Raw genomic sequence first — 18,294 nt, 5'->3', positions numbered from 1 at the left:
ATGTTCACATGGTATTCTCCCTCTATGCGCCTCCATGTCCAAATTTCCTCTTCTTATAAATACACCAGTCATATTGCACCAGGGGCCACTCTGATGACCTCATTTTAACTTAGTCACCGCACTAGAGATCCTATCTCCAAATATAATCACATTCTGAGGTACTGGAGACTAGGACTTCAACATACGAATATTAGGGGGACACAATTCCATCCATAACAGCCTCCTAGACTGTGAGTGCCTCAAAAGGCAAGAGCTATATGTTAAGTCTTCTTTCTTACTATCTGCCATGCCTAGCAGAGTACCTGGAACACAGCAGATTTTCAAATTATTTGTGGGATATATAAATGAAGGATCTTCCAGGAGTGCAGTCCAAATCTGTGGAGTGAAGCCCCTTCCAAGTTTGGTGGCCAGCATCAAGAAGAGTTTTAGCCCTTCCCTGAAAGAGAGCTTGATATTGTCATGGTCTCCAGATGGCCATGTACCAAAGAGCCATTCATACAGAACCCAACACTTAGTGGAATAATAAAATCCTTAAGACTGGACACCCATAGCCAGTTGACAATATTCTGTTTCTCTCCAGACTCATTCTGATACGCTCAGACTGATAGCATCATGCATGGCTAGAATCAAAGCCAAGAGAAAACAAACACTTCTCTACCTAAAAGATGTGTAACAGCTTAAATAAATGGTTTAAAGGCATGGAAATCTGTCTTTTCCTACCCAAAAAGAAACTTCCTCTCCTTCACTGTTCACCTGTCAGTTAGGTAGCCTGCCTTCTCCACTATTAAGATGGACATATGACCTAATAAACTCCCCCTCCAAGGAATTTGAATCCTAAGTGGAGTAACCTAAAGATACATGCTTTGGAGAAGGAAATGGCAACCCACTCCAGTGTTCTTGCCTTGAGAATCCAGGGACAGGGGAGCCTGGTGGGCTGCCATCTCTGGGGTCGCACAGAGTCGGACATGACTGAAGCGACTTAGCAGCAGCAGCAGCAGCATGAAGGGTTCCTGGTTCATACATCCCTGAAACAGGCTTGGTTCCTACCTTTCCAAGACTTGATTGAACTGTCTTTGTTTCTGAGACCGAACTGATAGTCTCTCCAAAAACTGACATTTCCTAACATTAGAAAGTGCTTATTGCATAGCTCTCAAAGAATCTGGACACATATAGGGACCCCAGAAGTTGGGTGTTGGTAGTGGTGAATGTAAAATATGGAAATGGAGTGGGCAGCAAGGAGTCCCTCATCAACGGTTAAGAAGTTGTGCTCATCGTAGCAGCTGTGTAAGCGCATAGCTGCCAACTACATTATTCCCTCCTGTATTTTGGGACACAGTCCACACGCCTTCCCCGGCTAAATTGTTGGGAAGTTGGTAGGAAAACGTCAAGATAATGGAGTGTGTGGCTATTTCTGACAGCTTTTGGTAAAGTCCCAGAAATGACTTAGGTCATCTTAGCTGAAGCTATAAAATTCTGCCTTACCTAGACTGGCCCTTTCTCCTGGTAGGAATCCAAGATGACAGAGAGTCAGAGAATCATGAAGAACTTTAGATGTGAATCAATCCATCAATGAAAATGCTAGAAAAACACAGGTGGGAAGGAAACATAGCAAAAGATAAGATTGGGATGGAGAAAATTGGGCCAAGACTGGTCCCCCAAGTACTTCCTGATGTATACTGCCTTCCCGGCAAAGAGCTAAGTGCTAGAAAAAGGTCACAGGATGAGGAACAAACGAATTGCCTTTCTCCAAGAAGCAAAAAGAAAGGCACCAAAATTAAGGGCTCAAAGCTAGGCAGAGAAACAAGTCCTATTCTAAAAGACCCCAGGCTAGAGCCCAGAGGCAAAGATCAATCAACAGAGTGGAAAATGCATATAGACCAGCAGATATAATTTGGGTTAAATTGAGTGATGCTACCTTTGAAACCTTGGAAAACAAAAACTTGTTACTGCTCCCAAATCAATCTCTAGGTACCTTAACCTTTATCACCAGAATGTGAGCTGCCAAAATAACGTAACCTCATTAGGAAAAACCTATTCATTGTCCTTTTCAAATTTGTCCATGGAATTCACATGAAGCAAAGACCAGGTTCAGCCATTGCAGGCATGTAAGGCAGTGAAGTACATGTGTCTCAAATATTGAAGGAAAACTTTAATCATGGAACTGCTGCTGCTGCTAAGTCACTTTAGTCGTATCCTACTCTGTGCGACCCCATAGACGGCAGCCCACCAGGCTCCCCCATCCCTGGGATTCTCCAGGCAAGAACACTGGAGTGGGTTGCCATTTCCTTCTCCAATGCATGAAAGTGAAAAGTGAAAGTCAAGTCGCTCAGTCATATCTGACTCTTAGTGACCCCATGGACTGCAGCCTACCAGGCTCCTCCATCCATGGGATTTTCCAGGCAAGAGTACTAGAGTGGGGTGCCATTGCCTTCTCCGAATCATGGAGCAGGAATAGCTAAATACAATGACCTCTGTAACATCCAAGACTATTATCAACCTAACATCCAACTTAAGGTGTGTCAGCAACTCTCTACAAAAAAACACAGGGACCACAAAATTTATATGCAGACAAGGAAAAATAGGAAGAGATTAACTCTGGAAAATAGATTATGTGGTAGAGATAAATGTAGAAAGAAGCTATATTACTTGAATTGTTCTAAGAGAAAAACTTAGATTTACAAAGAACCTAAATCAAATACTATTTATCTCAAACTGCCTATGTCCTATCATTCTATATGCTATGATGTCTGGGAAGCTGGTTACTAAACAAAGCCATTTCAAAAGGAGCTGCTAACATTGTTTACAATAGCCAAGACATGGAAGCAACCTAAATGTCCATCAACAGAGGAATGAATAAAGATGTGGTACATATATACAATGAAATATTACCCAACCATTAAAAAGAATGAAATAATGTCATTTGCAGCAACATGGATGGACCTAGAAATTGTCACACTTAGTGAAGTAAGTCAGATAAAGGGAAATTTCATATGACATCCCTTATATGTGGAATCTAAAAAGAAATTATACAAATGAAGTTATTTACAAAACAACAACAGACTTATAAAACAAAGTTATAATTGTCAGGGGAAAGGATTGGAGGGAGAAATAGTTAGGGAGTTTGGGATCAACACGTACACAGTGCTGTATTTAAACTGGATAGCCAACAAGAACCTACTGTACAGCACAGAGAACTCTGCTCAATGTTATGTGGCAGCCCAGATGCGAGAGGAGTTTGGGGGAGAATAGATACATGTATATGTATGGCTGAGTCCAGTTGCTGTCCACCTGAAACTATCACAACATTGTTAATTGGCTATACTCCAATACAAAATAAAAGGTTTTCTTAAATGAAAAAAACGAAAAAAGGGAGCTGCTAGATGGAAATCTGAGTGCTGGCCCACCTTCCTCTGTGGTAAGTGAGCTCAGATGCTATAATACACCATGGAGAATCATGGTATCTGCAGCAGTAGTTCCTAGAATGGCCTCTCCGGGAGCAGCAAGGGCATAAGACATCCTTTTCTGACATCTTCTTGGAACTCTGTCTCCCACAAGCAAGGCCACCTATACCACATTTCTATTACATGGCACAGAATCACTTGGAAGCCAGAGAAATTTTTAAATTTCATATGGCTAGGATCTGCCCCTTACTTGTTAAGGGTGGGGAAATACAATTGCCCAGACCTGCCACATTCTCTCATCACTGTCATTAACCGCCCTGAGAAAGTAGACATTGGAAACAAACTATAAGGAATCTTCATGTTGTGTGATAGACGAAAGAACATAAGGTAGGTGGAGTCACGGATGAGTAAGGGCAGGCCTAGGATGATTCTGCTGCAGATATTTTAACACTGATGAACACTAGGCCATCATTTGGCTCATTAAAATAGTGCTGTGATTAAGGGTAGTGAGAGAGAGAGGCTGGCACATTTTCCTGTAGATGAGATGGCCCTGGGGGTTTGAACAACAGTTGGAACACAGCTGCCATGGCTAACACCAAGCAAGTACAGATGCCACACCAAAGCAGAAGCAGTTCCCTACCATTCCACGCTGCCAAGTTCAAAATGCCAGTGGAGGAAAAGTATTGAAGGAAGTCTTTAAAATAGACTAGATAGCTACTTTAAATACCAATTCTATGTGTAACTACACTTTCTGCTACTGAGGTCCTTGAATGACAGTTACTACTGTTTAGAGAGCTCAGTCAAACATCTCCCTGCTCAGTAAGATCAATCAATGCAGTGTGCTGTTCTTTGAGCTTGGAACAAATTCATAGTCACTAGACATTAGACTTTATAACTCCAAATGCCCTTTTAAGAGAATGTCCTTCTAAGCAATTTTTTTCTCCTTTTATGTTTGTTTTCCTTATAAGTACAGTTGTCTATCATTTCCTATGTTCTTAACTGATATTTAAAAGCACATGACACCATATCACAGTACTCATTTCCCTGAGAGAAATAAGCCAAAATGACTTACCGAAGGCCTTCTTAGGTTCTATTAATGTCAAGGTAAAGAGTTCCTCTTTTTTTAGTTCCTTTAACTTCTTAGCAACATCAAAGTGACGCCACCCAACGATATTTTCTCCATTGATAGCTTCAATGTGATCCCCCACACAGATTGTTTTAACTGAATCAATTATGCTGCCATCTTTAATTCTCTGAAAGAAAATTAAGGGTAATAATAAAAAATCGCAACATGTAACACTACTTTTCCAGCTCTTAAGACATTATGTATAATATATTGACTAAAACCCATCCATGCAGTTTAATGTTCAGTTAAAGACAGAGAAGACCAAACAACAAAGACAGGCATCCTGCTCCCAAACATTCTTTTTTATCATTCAGAATTCAGCTCCATCAGGTCACCAGCTCCTCTAGCAGCTTTTCCTGACAACTGCCAGCCATTCCTCCAAGATTAGGCAAGGTGCCTAATCTCATGCCTCTGTAGTACTTTCTGCTACATGTGCTGAGCTCGAAGCTAAGCACTTTACATTCACGATCTCATTTAACAACCTTTATGAGAGTCTCATGTCTTAGATCAGGAAGATCAAGCAACTTGCCAAGTTCAACAGACCACAGTGCAACTTTCCATTTTCTTGTCAGTCTCCACTTTCCCATGGACAGAGGAGCTTGAAGGGTTACAATCCATAGGCTGGCAAAAGGGTTGGACATGGCTTAGCAACTAAACAACAACAAACTCCACTACTGAACTGTAATATCCTTGGGGACAGAGATGCTCTTATTCACCATTGCATGCCCCATGCCTAGCACAATACCTACCGAAAATTGTTGAATCATTTCAACATGAGACCCATTGTTACTGTTGTTGCTCAATCACTAAGGCACATTACATCAGAATAAAGCTTGAGCTTTTTCTATTGACTACATTCTTTAAACTTTAGTTACAAAGGCAAGACAAGAATTAGTACAACCTTAACCAAGAAAATTGATATGTAGTAGATAGGTGTAGTCACCACTGGGGAGCCAATGAGAAGGATTTTCATCTACATATCACTTTTTATTTATATAGTTCAAGCGAGGAGAACTTAGGACCCAAGTAGAAACGTCAAATTGGTATTTCTTAACTCTGTCATAGGTATGTGCGTGTGTGCTAAGTCACTTCAGTCCTGTTGACTCTTTATGACCCTGTGGACTGGAACCCACCAGGCTCCTCTGTCCATGGGATTCTCCAGGCAAGAATACTGAAGCAGATTACCATTCCCTCCTATCACAGGTATGAAAACAATACATCAATAGTGCAGACTTTCAAAATGAGATGTAAAACTCTCTAAGACAATACTAAGAATTTCTGAAAGAATTTTAGGGACAAGAACTTCCAGAAAACTCTGCGCAGGTAACAACCCAGCAGAAGATGTACAAATTCTTCAACAGCATTGAAGAACATGGCAAAATGCAGGCCACAATCTGCCTTGGGCATCATAAATCCTTTTTGAGAATGACCCGATAGAATTATTAGGGGCTGCTGTTATCATGTAATAGATCTGTGTATATTCTGCATTTTTATCGGTGGACTAACATCTTCTGAGTCAGTAGGGGATTGATACTTGTGTCCAAGAGTTAAGAGAAAAACTGATCCCATGTACCCTAGCATCTCCATAATATTGTCACAAGAAAAAACAAGTTGTAGAATACTAACATAGGAAGGCTAGTCATTTTTAATTTTTAAACTTTATTACAATATACCAAGTCTTAAGTAGGTTTCTTTTTTATCACCCAATTTTAAGAACATGGCTATGTTCATTTTAATAACTGTTAAAATGCTTTATGCAAATGATACAATAATGCAAATTCAAGTGGAAATTATCATCATTACAAGTAATTAATTATAAAGCAAAAAACCTAGAAATTTCATAATCTGACAATATTTTTTTTTAGTAAATCCATATTCAACTTACAAGCTACAGAAACAAACAAGGGTAACCACAACACATGATACCACTCAGTACAATTGGAGTTTCTAAACTGTCATAGAAACATAAGTGAAACTAAAGACTAGAGCTTAAGAAACAAAGAAAGAATAAATATTTTGTCATCTAACCACTTCTAAGTCATCGGAGAATGTGAAAATCTATAACTCATTCTTAATTTTTATTCTAATTTATTTCTTGATACATTCTGAACCCATTTTTCCTTTGATGACCTACATATACAAATTTCAGCTCCACATATTTTTCTTTTTTAAGACTTACTGTTGTTGTTTTATTTACAAAATAAGCATTATATAAAACTGAAAGGCTTTAAAGACAGCTATGAATCAAACCAGTAAATTAAAGGGCAGAGTAACAGAATATAGGGTAACCAGAGCCTATGAGTAGCCACAGGTAGCCAGATCAGTGTCCAGAGAGTGGAAAGACAATTACCAGAAGTCAGCAGGCAGCAAGGTGAGAATCCAGGTGAGCAAGAGAAAAATCAAAGCATAGGTAATCATCAGAACTAGCAGATAAGAATCTGGGATGAAGAGAGAGGAAAACCAACGTAAGAAACTTGGAGAAGGGTATCATAAGGTGAATCATATGTAGAAGCAAAGTGGGAGACACTGATGATATACTATATGGGATACCTGAACCCCAACTTCCTAAGTATAGAATAAAGAATGAGGTAGCAACTGAGACAAGCTTCTGTAATCTATTATACTTTAATAAGCATACCATAACTTGATAGGGGTTAAAAATATTGCTAAAAGTGCTACTCAGGCATAAAGGACTTCAAAGAAAAAAGAGGTATTAATTCTATATTTATATTTACTGAGTCACTTAATATCATTCTCTATAACACTTGGAACTTTCTGTCACCAGGCTTTAGAGTTTGATGCTACAAAATGTAAAGACAACTTTAAATATTTTTTAGAAGATAAGATTTACAATATTATTAAACTTAGAAGTTCCCAAATATTTCAGATCATTATTATATTAACTTCTATCAATTCATCCCATATAATTACCAAACTCTATCTTCTCATCACATATCAGAACTCTAGGATGGCACTCTACCATCCTCAAAGTCTCAAGCATTCATTCAAGGTTGTTTGAGCTGATCTTGCCCTCATGGTCAGCAACTTTGAGTCTCTGCTACTGACCCTCCAAATACTGTCCTCAAACCTTGTTCACAATAATAAACATTCAAATAAAAATTGTACATAGTTATTTCATTTAGTCCTAATAAGCCTGGGAGGGAATGTTTAATAGTCCATTAGTGAATGAGGAACTCAAAGAACAACAATGAAACGGCTTAATCAAAGCAGCATAGCTGATAAGCAAGCAAACTGGGTTTCAAACAGAGGTAGTATAATTATAAGACATCATGCTCTTTCCTCAAAACACTCCCAATCAACACAAATCTTAAGACCACATGGCTGGTTAAGAAAGAAAGAAAAGTCAGATGAAGAATCCAAAGTCTTCTGACCTCAAGATTAGAGTTTGAGTTTGTAGTTATCCCAGATCTTATCACCTTGATAGTCATTTTACAACACGTAAGTGTATCAGATCAGCACACTGTACACCTTAAATTTACATGGGATAAAGCTAGAAAAAAATGACCTATCATCTTTGAACTCTGATTCTTTTGTTAACAACTCCCACCCTCCTTCTTTACTTTTTATTGCCTCTACAAGCTGGTCTTCATCTGTATCAAGGCCTCCAGATCTCAATGCTGCCTCTTTTCCCAGATCACCACTTCTCACCACTTATACTCTCACTGTACATACCTCTTCTCAGAGATCCTAGCTCCCATCCCAGAACCCCCCACACCTCTGGACCTTGTACATGTCCAACCTTACTAATTATTAGTTCTGGATGGTTAAACAATCAAAATGTTAGAAACAAGTGAATACTGTATTTCTCAGAGGATCTTGTTAAAACGTGACTTAGTTCTAATAAAGTAAAAGTACCTCAAACCATGAAGATTTCTATATGAAGACATTCTGAAAATGACCATTCTGTGGTTATTTATAAGTTACTTTAATTCAAAGCCAATTAGATTTTCACGTCTTAATGGCATGGTAAAGCCCTTATCTTTATTTTGAATCTAAAAGTATTTTCTTCACTTAAACTAGGAATCAGCAAACAATGGTTCACAGGTCAAGTATGGTCTACAACTTGCTTTTATACAACCGATGAGTTACAAATGGTTTTACATTTTTTAGTGGTCAGGAAAAAATAAAATAATATCTATGACATGCAAAAATTATATAAAATTTGAATTCTAGTGTCCATAAATGAGCTTTTACTGGAAGACATCTATGTTTATTGTTTAAGCATTGTATATAACTTTTTGTGCTACAATGTCAAGTTGAGTAGTTGCAACAAAGACTGTATGACCCTAAATTTTAAAGAAGCCTAAAATATTCACTATCTGACCCTTTATAGAAAATGTACCCCAACTCTAGTATTAAACTATTTTAGGAATTTGCAAAGCTGGTTGTAAATATACTCTGATTTTTCTGATTAAGTTATTTATACACTTTTTCCTGTGAAATGTTAACACTTGGGTACAAAAGTTACAAATATGTAAGTCTGCTGTCTCTCCACCTGAAGAGGCTCACCTATGAGAACCATGCAGTACTATTTTTTTTTTCAATTTGTTTTTAATTGGAGGACAATTGTTTTACAATGTTGTATCGATTTCTGCCATACAACATGAATCAGCCGTCAGTATACATATACCCCTCCCTCTTAGACCTCCCTCCCACCCCTCTCATCCAACCCGTCTAGTGTGAGCACCATGCAGTACTATCAAATACAACTCTCTGCCATCAGACTCATCTCCTAATTATGTGATGATTTGCTGTTATTAAGATATTAGCTATCAATTATACGTACTCTCAAACATTGCAGATGTGTCATTAGTTTATACCCAAATAATCATATAAAGTAGGTGCTAATATTCCTATCTGAAAGAAGGCATACAATGATTTGTCTAAGGTGTCACCCAGCATGTAAATAAATGGTGGAAACATGAGTGAAAACAGGCTTGATTCTAAAGCCCATGGTCCTGTGGGCCACAGTGCACTGCCTTCTTAATCAGGGACTCCTGCCTCCTTACCCTTGTCTGAATCCCCTTACATCCTCTTACGTCAACCTACTTTGACTTCCAACCACTGCTAAAAGCATATAAGTGCTCATTTCAGCAGCACATACACTAAAATTGGAACCATACAGAGAAGATTAGAATAGCCCCTGAACAAGGATGACATGCAAACTCTTGGAACATTCCACTTTTTCTGCTTATCTTGGCAAATCACACTGGAAGAGTGAGCCAGAAATTAATGAAATTACTTTAAGGAGTGGGGGAAATGAGTAATGGGAGTCAGGGAAGGAATGACATCTATGAATACAACTTTTATTATAGTTTTGACTTTTGAAATCATTTTATGTATTCAGAAAATTAAATCAATGTGAGAGGAAAAACTCAATTCAAAGAAAAGCAAATGGATTCAATAGTATTTCAAATGAATAAAAATTATGGGGTGAAGGGAGGAAGAGCAAGTGAGAACCTATTCCACATAACTCCTGAAGAGAATACTTTGATTGTATACATGCATTTAAAGACAAAAAGGACATACAAACCTTAAAATCTTTTTAATCTTTTGGCCACACTACACGGCATGTGGGATCTTAGTTCTCCAACCAAGGATTGAATTCATGCAGTCTTAACCACTGGACCACCAGGGAAGTCCCTACAAATCCTGAACTCTTAATAGGTTTATTTTTCAGAGTACAAATACATAGCAATTCTGAAACTATTTTGTATATATTACAGAACTAAGGAAATGAGTAAATATTTCAATAATTTTGAAAGTAAATATTTCAGTTGGGAAGCCAAGGAAGAACACTGTGAGGCAGGATTAGAACTGGAGGCGTAATTATGAATTCATAATTTCCAAGATACATGTTTTTGAGCCTCTTATATGGCACCTGAAAGGATCTAGAAACAGCGACACACTGGTAGCAATGAATGCATGCAACCAGCATTCAGATCTCGATTTTGAAATACCAGTTCTCACTGAAAACAAACAAACAAGAGTTCCCTGAAGACATGGCTGATTTCCAGTCTGGAGAAAAGAAGATAAAAGATGAGTTTAGAACATCTTGTTGTACCAGAAAAGAAGAAACTACTCAATAAAATTATGGGAGGCAGGTCAAAAGGATACAGGAGCTGGCTGGGTGGGACTCCTGCAGATCAAACCTCAGGAAATTTGAGCATCAAAATAAACGATGGTAATGAACCCACTGAATGAGAAATCATGTGTCCTATACACACAATACATACAAAAAATGTGTCCTCTACAAAAAATACATATCTACTAAGGACCTACTGTATCTGCAGGGAACTCTACTCAATATTCTGTAATGACCTACATGGGAAAAGAATGTAAGAAAGAGTGGATAAATGTGTATGTATAACTGATTCATTTTGCTGTATAGTAGAAACTAGAACAACATCGTAAATCAACTGTACAGCAATAAAAATTAATTTTAAAAAATCATGTCTCCATTGCTAATAGGTGATTTTTTTTAAATTAACAACCCACTTCAATATTCTTGCCTGAAAAATCCCATGGACAGAGGAGCTCCATGGGTCACAAAGGGTCAGACATGACTGAGCAATTAAGCATGTACCATATTGCTAATAAATAATTAATAAGTGGCATGCTTTATTAGAATGTTTTAAAGAAATATAGGAATTGATGGAATTATAAAAATCACCATTTTGCAAATGAGTCAGGCAAGACTCATCAATAGATGCTAAATCTGTGGGGTGCAAATAAGAGAACAAGATATAGACATAATCTCAAGGTATCTCCCCAAAAATTATTACAAAGGAAAACATCACTTTACAGTGAATAAGACTGGCAGACACTGAGTACACAAGGGACAAAAATTAACATCATGAATATTGAGACAAGCCAATAAAATGCACCTTCTGATATAATACCCTGAGGATACAACATCACTTATTTAATTTTCATGCCAAAAATGCATAATAACCTCTTTCACAACATGAAGAGACATCAGAAAAGTCCAAGTTGAGGGACATCCTATAAAAGGCTGAGGAATTGTTCTAGATTAAAGACCACTAAAAAGACATGATAACTAAATAAAATACATGATCCTGGATTGGAATTATACCAGGAAAAATACATTATTAGGACAACTGACAAAACTGCAATATGAACATTAGATTAGTTTGAGAGTATTGTATCGCTATTAGATTTTCTGAATTTTATAGCTATACTGTAGGTATATTGAAGAGAATATCTTTGTTCTTAGAAACTACATTTTTGAGTTGTTAAGAGATATATGTGCTTTCTGCTTATTCCTATGGCTCAGGAAAATTTACATACAGATATGAGTGTGTTCATATATATATACATGAAAGAGAATGAAGCAAATATGGCAAATGGCAAATTTTTTTTGAGTAAAGGGTATCATGTGAGTTCTTTGTATTATTACAACTTTCAAGAAGTTTGAAATCATCCCCCCTTAACTTTTAAAAAATCACATCAACCTTTTACACAGTATGATATTCATTTCTCTTCTAAGTTGAGCTATAAGCCAGAGGTTTGGCTTAGACTCCACTTTCTCTTTGACACCATGTTCTCTGTCTCCACAGGGCTAGTGACTAGTACTCTGAGGCAGGCACATGTTTGAAGAGGCATAAAAAAATAGAAACACAGCTCTGGACATCAGAGGCCAAGATCTAAAAAATCCATGCGTGTTTGCAAAACTTCCAAGCCTTTCCCTGCTGACATTAGAAAGGCATTGGACCATGTGCCTCATGTCCTGAGCTTCCCCCAGATAATCCCACATGACTTTCCCAACTCACGGATTTTCCATTTGGTCACCCACTCAACCTTCAGCAGAGTCATATCTTTTGCAGAGCTAAAAATAGCTGTTCTATCAAGTGGGAAGTTAAATAAAGCACTATTTACAGTTAAGAGGATAATTTCCCTAAGGCTATTTTTTTTGAACGATGACGACGCAACAGCAAATCAAGGTTTGGACAAAATAAAAGTATGAAGAAACTTCATCAGTAATTCTTTGATCAGTAGTTAGGACTGCCAGCTCTGGAATCAGATAGCTTGGATTCAAATCCTGAATTTGTCTAGCTGCATAACTTTGGGCAAGCTGCTTAACCATCCCAAACCTGTTTCTATGTCTATAAAATAATAAGTTGATAATATAAAATAATAAGTTGATGAACCTCACAGACATGTTGAGCAAAAACCAGAAACAGTAGAGTAAGTAATATGTGATTTCACTTATATGAAGTTCAAGAATAAGCAAAACTATGGTGATAGAGGTTAAACTAATGGCTACCTTTGTTGGGGAAGGGTATTGACAGAGAAGGAGAACAAGGGAGCCTTCTAGGTGGTAGAAATGAAATTTCCCTTGCTCTGGGTGGTGTTTACACAGATCTGTGAACATTCATGAAAGGTTTATATCTGTTACACCTCAACAAAAAAGTAATAAAGAGACTTCCCTGGTGGTCCAGGGGCTGACTCCATGCTCCCAAAGCAGGGGCCCCAGGTTAGATCTCCTCAAGGAACTAGATCCCACATGCTGTGACTAATAACCAGAGCAGCCAAATATTTTTTAAGTAATTAAAAAGGAAACATGGTATTGAATAGAATTGTTGTAAGCATTAAATGAGAAAATGTATGCAACTTGCCTGAGATGCATTCAATAATAGTCAGTGTTACAATTACTCATTACAGGGAATCCCCTGGCAGTCCAGTGGTTAGGACCCAGAACTTTCACTACAGGGACTCACAATTTGGGGGAATTAAGATCTCACAAGCCCTGTGCCTCCCCCAACCCCAGAAAAAAAAAACTACTTATTATAATAATAGAATTGTTATTTAAGAGATGAATCTTTTTACCACTGTTCAGTTCTTAAAAGTTTTTCATACCATTTCAAACTTCCTTTTCTTGCCTTTGCAGTTTTATATTGCTCTTTGTATTTAGATAAAGTAATTACAGCTGACCCTTGAACAATGCAGGGGCTAGGGGTGCTGACCCTTTGTTCAATGGAAAGTCCCTGCACAAAATCCCACCATGTCAGCAGTTCCCCATATTCATAGTTCCACATCCACAGATTTAACCAACCTTAGACTGTTATAGTATAACATTTCCTACTGAACAAAATCTGCATATAGATGAACCCAACAGTTCAAATGTGTTGTTCAAGAATCAACTGTACATAGTTTAGAAATTTTTAAACAGCCTTGTTTTAAATAGGTGGCCAAATAAATAGGCACTTGGAAATAACATTAAGTCGATGGAAATCAACCTGGAAGTCACCAGATGATGAGCTTACAGATGTACAAAAGCCCATATGGATGAGTAGGCACCAGGGCCAGGCTTTCCTCTTCAGTATATGCAAAATCCTAGAGGAAGTTTAAATTGAAGGGGAAAAAATTCAAGGAAAGGGTAAACAAAAGAATGGTGTCTTTGAAACAGTTTTGAAAGGAAACAGTATCACTCCATCCATTCTTAGTGAATTAGTTCTCACTCTAAAGATCATTTCAAACTTTCTTTGACCTGGTAAATTTTCTTAAGTGTTACCCTCAGATAAGTCACACAGTTGTTTTTGTTTTGTTTTGTTTAAATACTTACCTTTATAAAAGCGTAGCCAGTACCATTATCTGTAATAGTGAGACCAAGTGAATCCTCAGATTTATACACATTCACTTCTTTTTTGATCCCTTTTATGTGGGCAAATATGAAATCTTCAAGACCTATTTGTGCTCCCAAGAGTTTTCCCATGTCAACTTTAGGTGTGTTTAAAGTGCAATATAAGATCTGCAAAGAGAAAGAAATATTTTAAGTCAGTTTCCATCAGGAAAACATTCTGATCATTAGTTTACTCAATTAATACTTCAATCTACAATGTCAGTGAAATAGTCTTCAATTTACGATGCCAGCAGTTATATCATTAACATTCAGTTCAGTTCAGTCGGTAGGTGTTGCAAGAGGTAGGTGTTTCAAGAGGGCAGACACACTGAAACCATAATCACAGAAAACTAGTCAATCTAATCACACTAGGACCACAGCCTTGTCTAACTCAATGAAACTAAGCCATGCCCTGTGGGCCCACCCAAGACGGGCGGGCATGGTGGAGAGGTCTGACACAATGTGGTCCACTGGAGAAGGGAATGGCAAACCACTTCAGTATTCTTGCCTTGAGAACCCCATGAACAGTATGAAAAGGCAAAATGATAGGATACTGAAAGAGGAAATCCCCAGGTCAGTAGGTGCCCAATATGCTACTGGAGATCAGTGGAGAAATAACTCCAGAAAGAATGAAGGGATGGAGCCAAAGCAAAAGCAATACCCAGCTGTGGATGTGACTGGTGATAGAAGCAAGGTCCAATGCTGTAAAGAGCAATATTGCATAGGAACCTGGAATGTCAGGTCCATGAGTCAAGGCAAATTGGAAGTGGTCAAACAGGAGATGGCAAGAGTGAACGTCGACATTCTAGGAATCAGCAAACTAAAATGGACTGGAATGGATGAATTTAACTCAGATGACCATTATATCTACTACTGCGGGCAGGAATCCCTCAGAAGAAATGGAGTAGCCATCATGGTCAACAGAAGAGTCCGAAATGCAGTACTTGAATGCAATCTCAAAAACAACAGAATGATCTGTGTTCGTTTCCAAGGCAAACCATTCAATATCACAGTAATCCAAGTCTATGCCCCTACCAGTAATGCTGAAGAAGCTGAAGTTGAACAGTTCTATGAAGACCTACAAGACCTTTTAGAACTAACACCCAAAAAAGATGTCCTTTTCATTATAGGGGACTGGAATGCAAAAGTAGGAAGTCAAGAAACACCTGGAGTAACAGGCAAATTTGGCCTTGGGATGCGGAATGAAGCAGGGCAAATGCTAGTAGAGTTTTGCCAAGAAAATGCACTGGTCATAGCAAACACCCTCTTCCAACAACACAAGAGAAGGCTCTACACATGGACATCATTAACATTAGGTAGTATGAATTGCATGTTTCCTGAGGGCCAGGCTCTGTGCTGAGCAATTTATATCCATTATTATATTTAATCCTTGCAACAGCTTTCTAAATACATTATCATCTTCGTATTACCAATAAGGAAATTGAGCCTTGGTGAGAGTAAGTTATTTGCCTAAGGTCACAAAGATAGTACTTGTCAGAGCCAGGATTCAAGATCAGTTCTCACCAACTTCAAAGAGGTTTACATTGCTTTGTTACCTGTTATTTACAATGCTGACATCAAAGGCCATGTTTCCAAAGGTCATGATATGCATAACACAGCGAAAATAGAGGCAATACTATTTTGGAAAACTCATGTTTTTTTTTTAAATAAGGAAAATTTTATTGATCTTGTATTTTTGTGCTTGAGAAAAGTAAATGGTGAATGAAGTCATTTTTTTTTTAATTGTTTAAAACATGTCTAAAATGGACCTTGAAGACTAGTCTAATCCCTTGGCTCTAAAAATGGAGGAACTGAGGGCTGGAGAGGCTAATGCAACTTAGATACACAGGATGGTAGAAGCTGTGTGGAGGTTGTAAAGGGACTTCTTATATTTACCAAATCTTTGTTTGACTTCATTTTCCTTCAAAAATACAATTTATTTTGCTAAAATCTACAATGCTACTCAAGCTTGCCAACCATAATTTCAGTAATTTTTAAGGCCCAACTACAAAATGGAAGAGAAGGAGGGTTAAGAATATGCCACTGGGGACTTGCCTCATGGTCCAGTGTCTAAGACTGTGATCCCAATGCAGGGGTCACAGGTTCGATCCCTGGTCAGGGAACTACCCATATGCTACAGCTTAGAGTTTGAACACCACAACTAAAGATCCCTCACATGTAACAAAGGTCAAAGATCCTGTGTGATGCAACTAAGACTTGGTGCAGCCAAATAAATAAATACATATTTTTTAAAAATTTAAAAAGCATGCCATTGGTTTAAAGATTAAGTTCAATAAATATTTACTGAGTATCTTTTGAGTACCAAGGACATTTTAATGCAGCTTTTTTATACCAAAATGATTAAGTGAAAAATTGTACCTTTTGTTATCAAGTAATACTTGCCATAGATATTGCCATTCCTGAGCCTTGCCTCAACTCTCAACTTCCAACCCTCTCTCTACCTCTCCGAGTTTCACACCATTTCTGATTTCCCTGCTTGAGCTTTAAACCATAAATACCCATAAACCTCTGGGAGCTCAAAAACTGTGCAATTACTACCTGTTAAATGGCTTTTTAAGCCCTATTAAAATATGTCTGAATTGGAACAGCTCTCCCTGCTCTACAGTTAGAGTTCCAGCAAGTTCATCAAAGACCTGATTAAATCCCAGAGGTACATGAAGGAAGCTAGTGATAAGGACAAGGAAGAGGCCACAGGGTACAAAGGATCAGTGCCTGCAAGCAAGAATTGCTGCCCTTGCCCTTTCCTTTTCTCACCCAGGTCTTTGGTGAGCTGTGCTAATAACTGCTGAGCCTTTAATATAACCCTTTGTGTCCCAGTGAGGACATAATACATTTGGCTTTGTAGTTACTCTTTGCAAATATCTGCTGGTGTTAAATTTTTATTATTCAAGATGGAGAGTGACGAGAAGTCATTTAGGATAATAATGGCCCCTATTTCTTACTCCAATTGTGAAGTCAGTAGTATTCATTAGTCCACTAACAAAAATGATTATTAATGGATGAAAAGGAGAAGTACTATGCATAGAAAACAGCTTTTCTCACTTCCTTTCTCAAAATGATGGAAAGTGAGTAGAAAAGTTTTCTCCTTGTTCTTTTTCCAGTGAATCGTTAAATGGTGTTCATAGCAGATCCAACCACCACTAATAAAGCAACTTACTGAGTAGACAGGAAATAAAACATTAAAACATAACGATGATAAAATAGGGTAGGGGAAGAAGCCCCCAAAAGGAAATCCCACACAAAGTGAACATCTAGTTGCTAAGCTGCATCCTTTCTTTCCATTTTTTCACGTACTTCACTGCAAAGCAAATACTAGATTTCCTGTTAGGTATAACCCTTCCCCATTATGCTTCCTCCAAGACAGAATAATGTTCCACTCTGGGCAGCCAGCAGTTGGCAGCCAAGGCATCAGGGTTTTTTCCTGGAAGGAGTAAAGCCATGGAATGGAGTTCCACAGAAGGTTGTATTGAAAATCAGCAGAAATGTCATGGTCCCTGTGAGGTAGAGGAAGAGCCCTCTGTAGCAGCAGGTAACTGAAACTCTGTGGCTTTAGATTAGTCCCTCAAGGAAAGAAAAAACCCTATCACTCACATGCTGTCAATGCACAACTATCAGTGAATACATCTAATATGTCATAAAGGTCTAGAGATTCAAAGACTCCTCATAGTTACTGTATTTTGAACTGAAAAGTAAGAAAGTGATATATGACTCTCTAAATGCTGGAAAGTTCATGCTCATTCATCTACTCACAATCCTCTATTGGACAGGTGCTTTTTGCCAAGTTCTGCAGTGCATACTAGATGTACAAAGATGACTAGGACCAGCCCTCGTACACAAGAAACTCGCAGGCTAGGCAATGATCCACTGACATACAGTGGGGCAACATAATCCAGTTACAATATATTAAGAGTCTTAGAGATTAAAAAAAAAAAAAAAGGAATCTCATACATATTGTGAACTTTCCTATCTCCATTCAGACATTTCCTTCAATCCAAAATCTAAAAAGCCTGCCACCCATGCACCCACCCTATCCCCAGGCTCTTGTCTATTGAGACTTTGCAGGGATGTGACTGCCTGGGTGG

General features: G+C 38.1%; 1 protein-coding gene across 1 annotated transcript in view; it reads right to left on the bottom strand.

Moving 5' to 3' along the window:
- GIPC2 (GIPC PDZ domain containing family member 2) overlaps positions 1 to 18,294 on the bottom strand; it is a 99,583-nt gene that overhangs the window by 56,737 nt on the left and 24,552 nt on the right. Inside the window, exons 2-3 of the mRNA XM_005678198.3 lie at positions 14,135 to 14,320; positions 4,474 to 4,654 (exon numbers count right to left, since the gene is read on the bottom strand). Coding sequence (XP_005678255.2) covers positions 4,474 to 4,654; positions 14,135 to 14,320 — 367 coding nt within the window. The remainder of the gene's footprint in view (positions 1 to 4,473; positions 4,655 to 14,134; positions 14,321 to 18,294) is intronic.

This window comes from Capra hircus, chromosome 3 (genome assembly GCF_001704415.2).
Source record: "Capra hircus breed San Clemente chromosome 3, ASM170441v1, whole genome shotgun sequence".
NCBI lineage: Eukaryota > Metazoa > Chordata > Mammalia > Artiodactyla > Bovidae > Capra > Capra hircus.
Note: the sequence above shows the minus strand (reverse complement) of the source record. Positions and strands in the feature narration are given on the sequence as shown.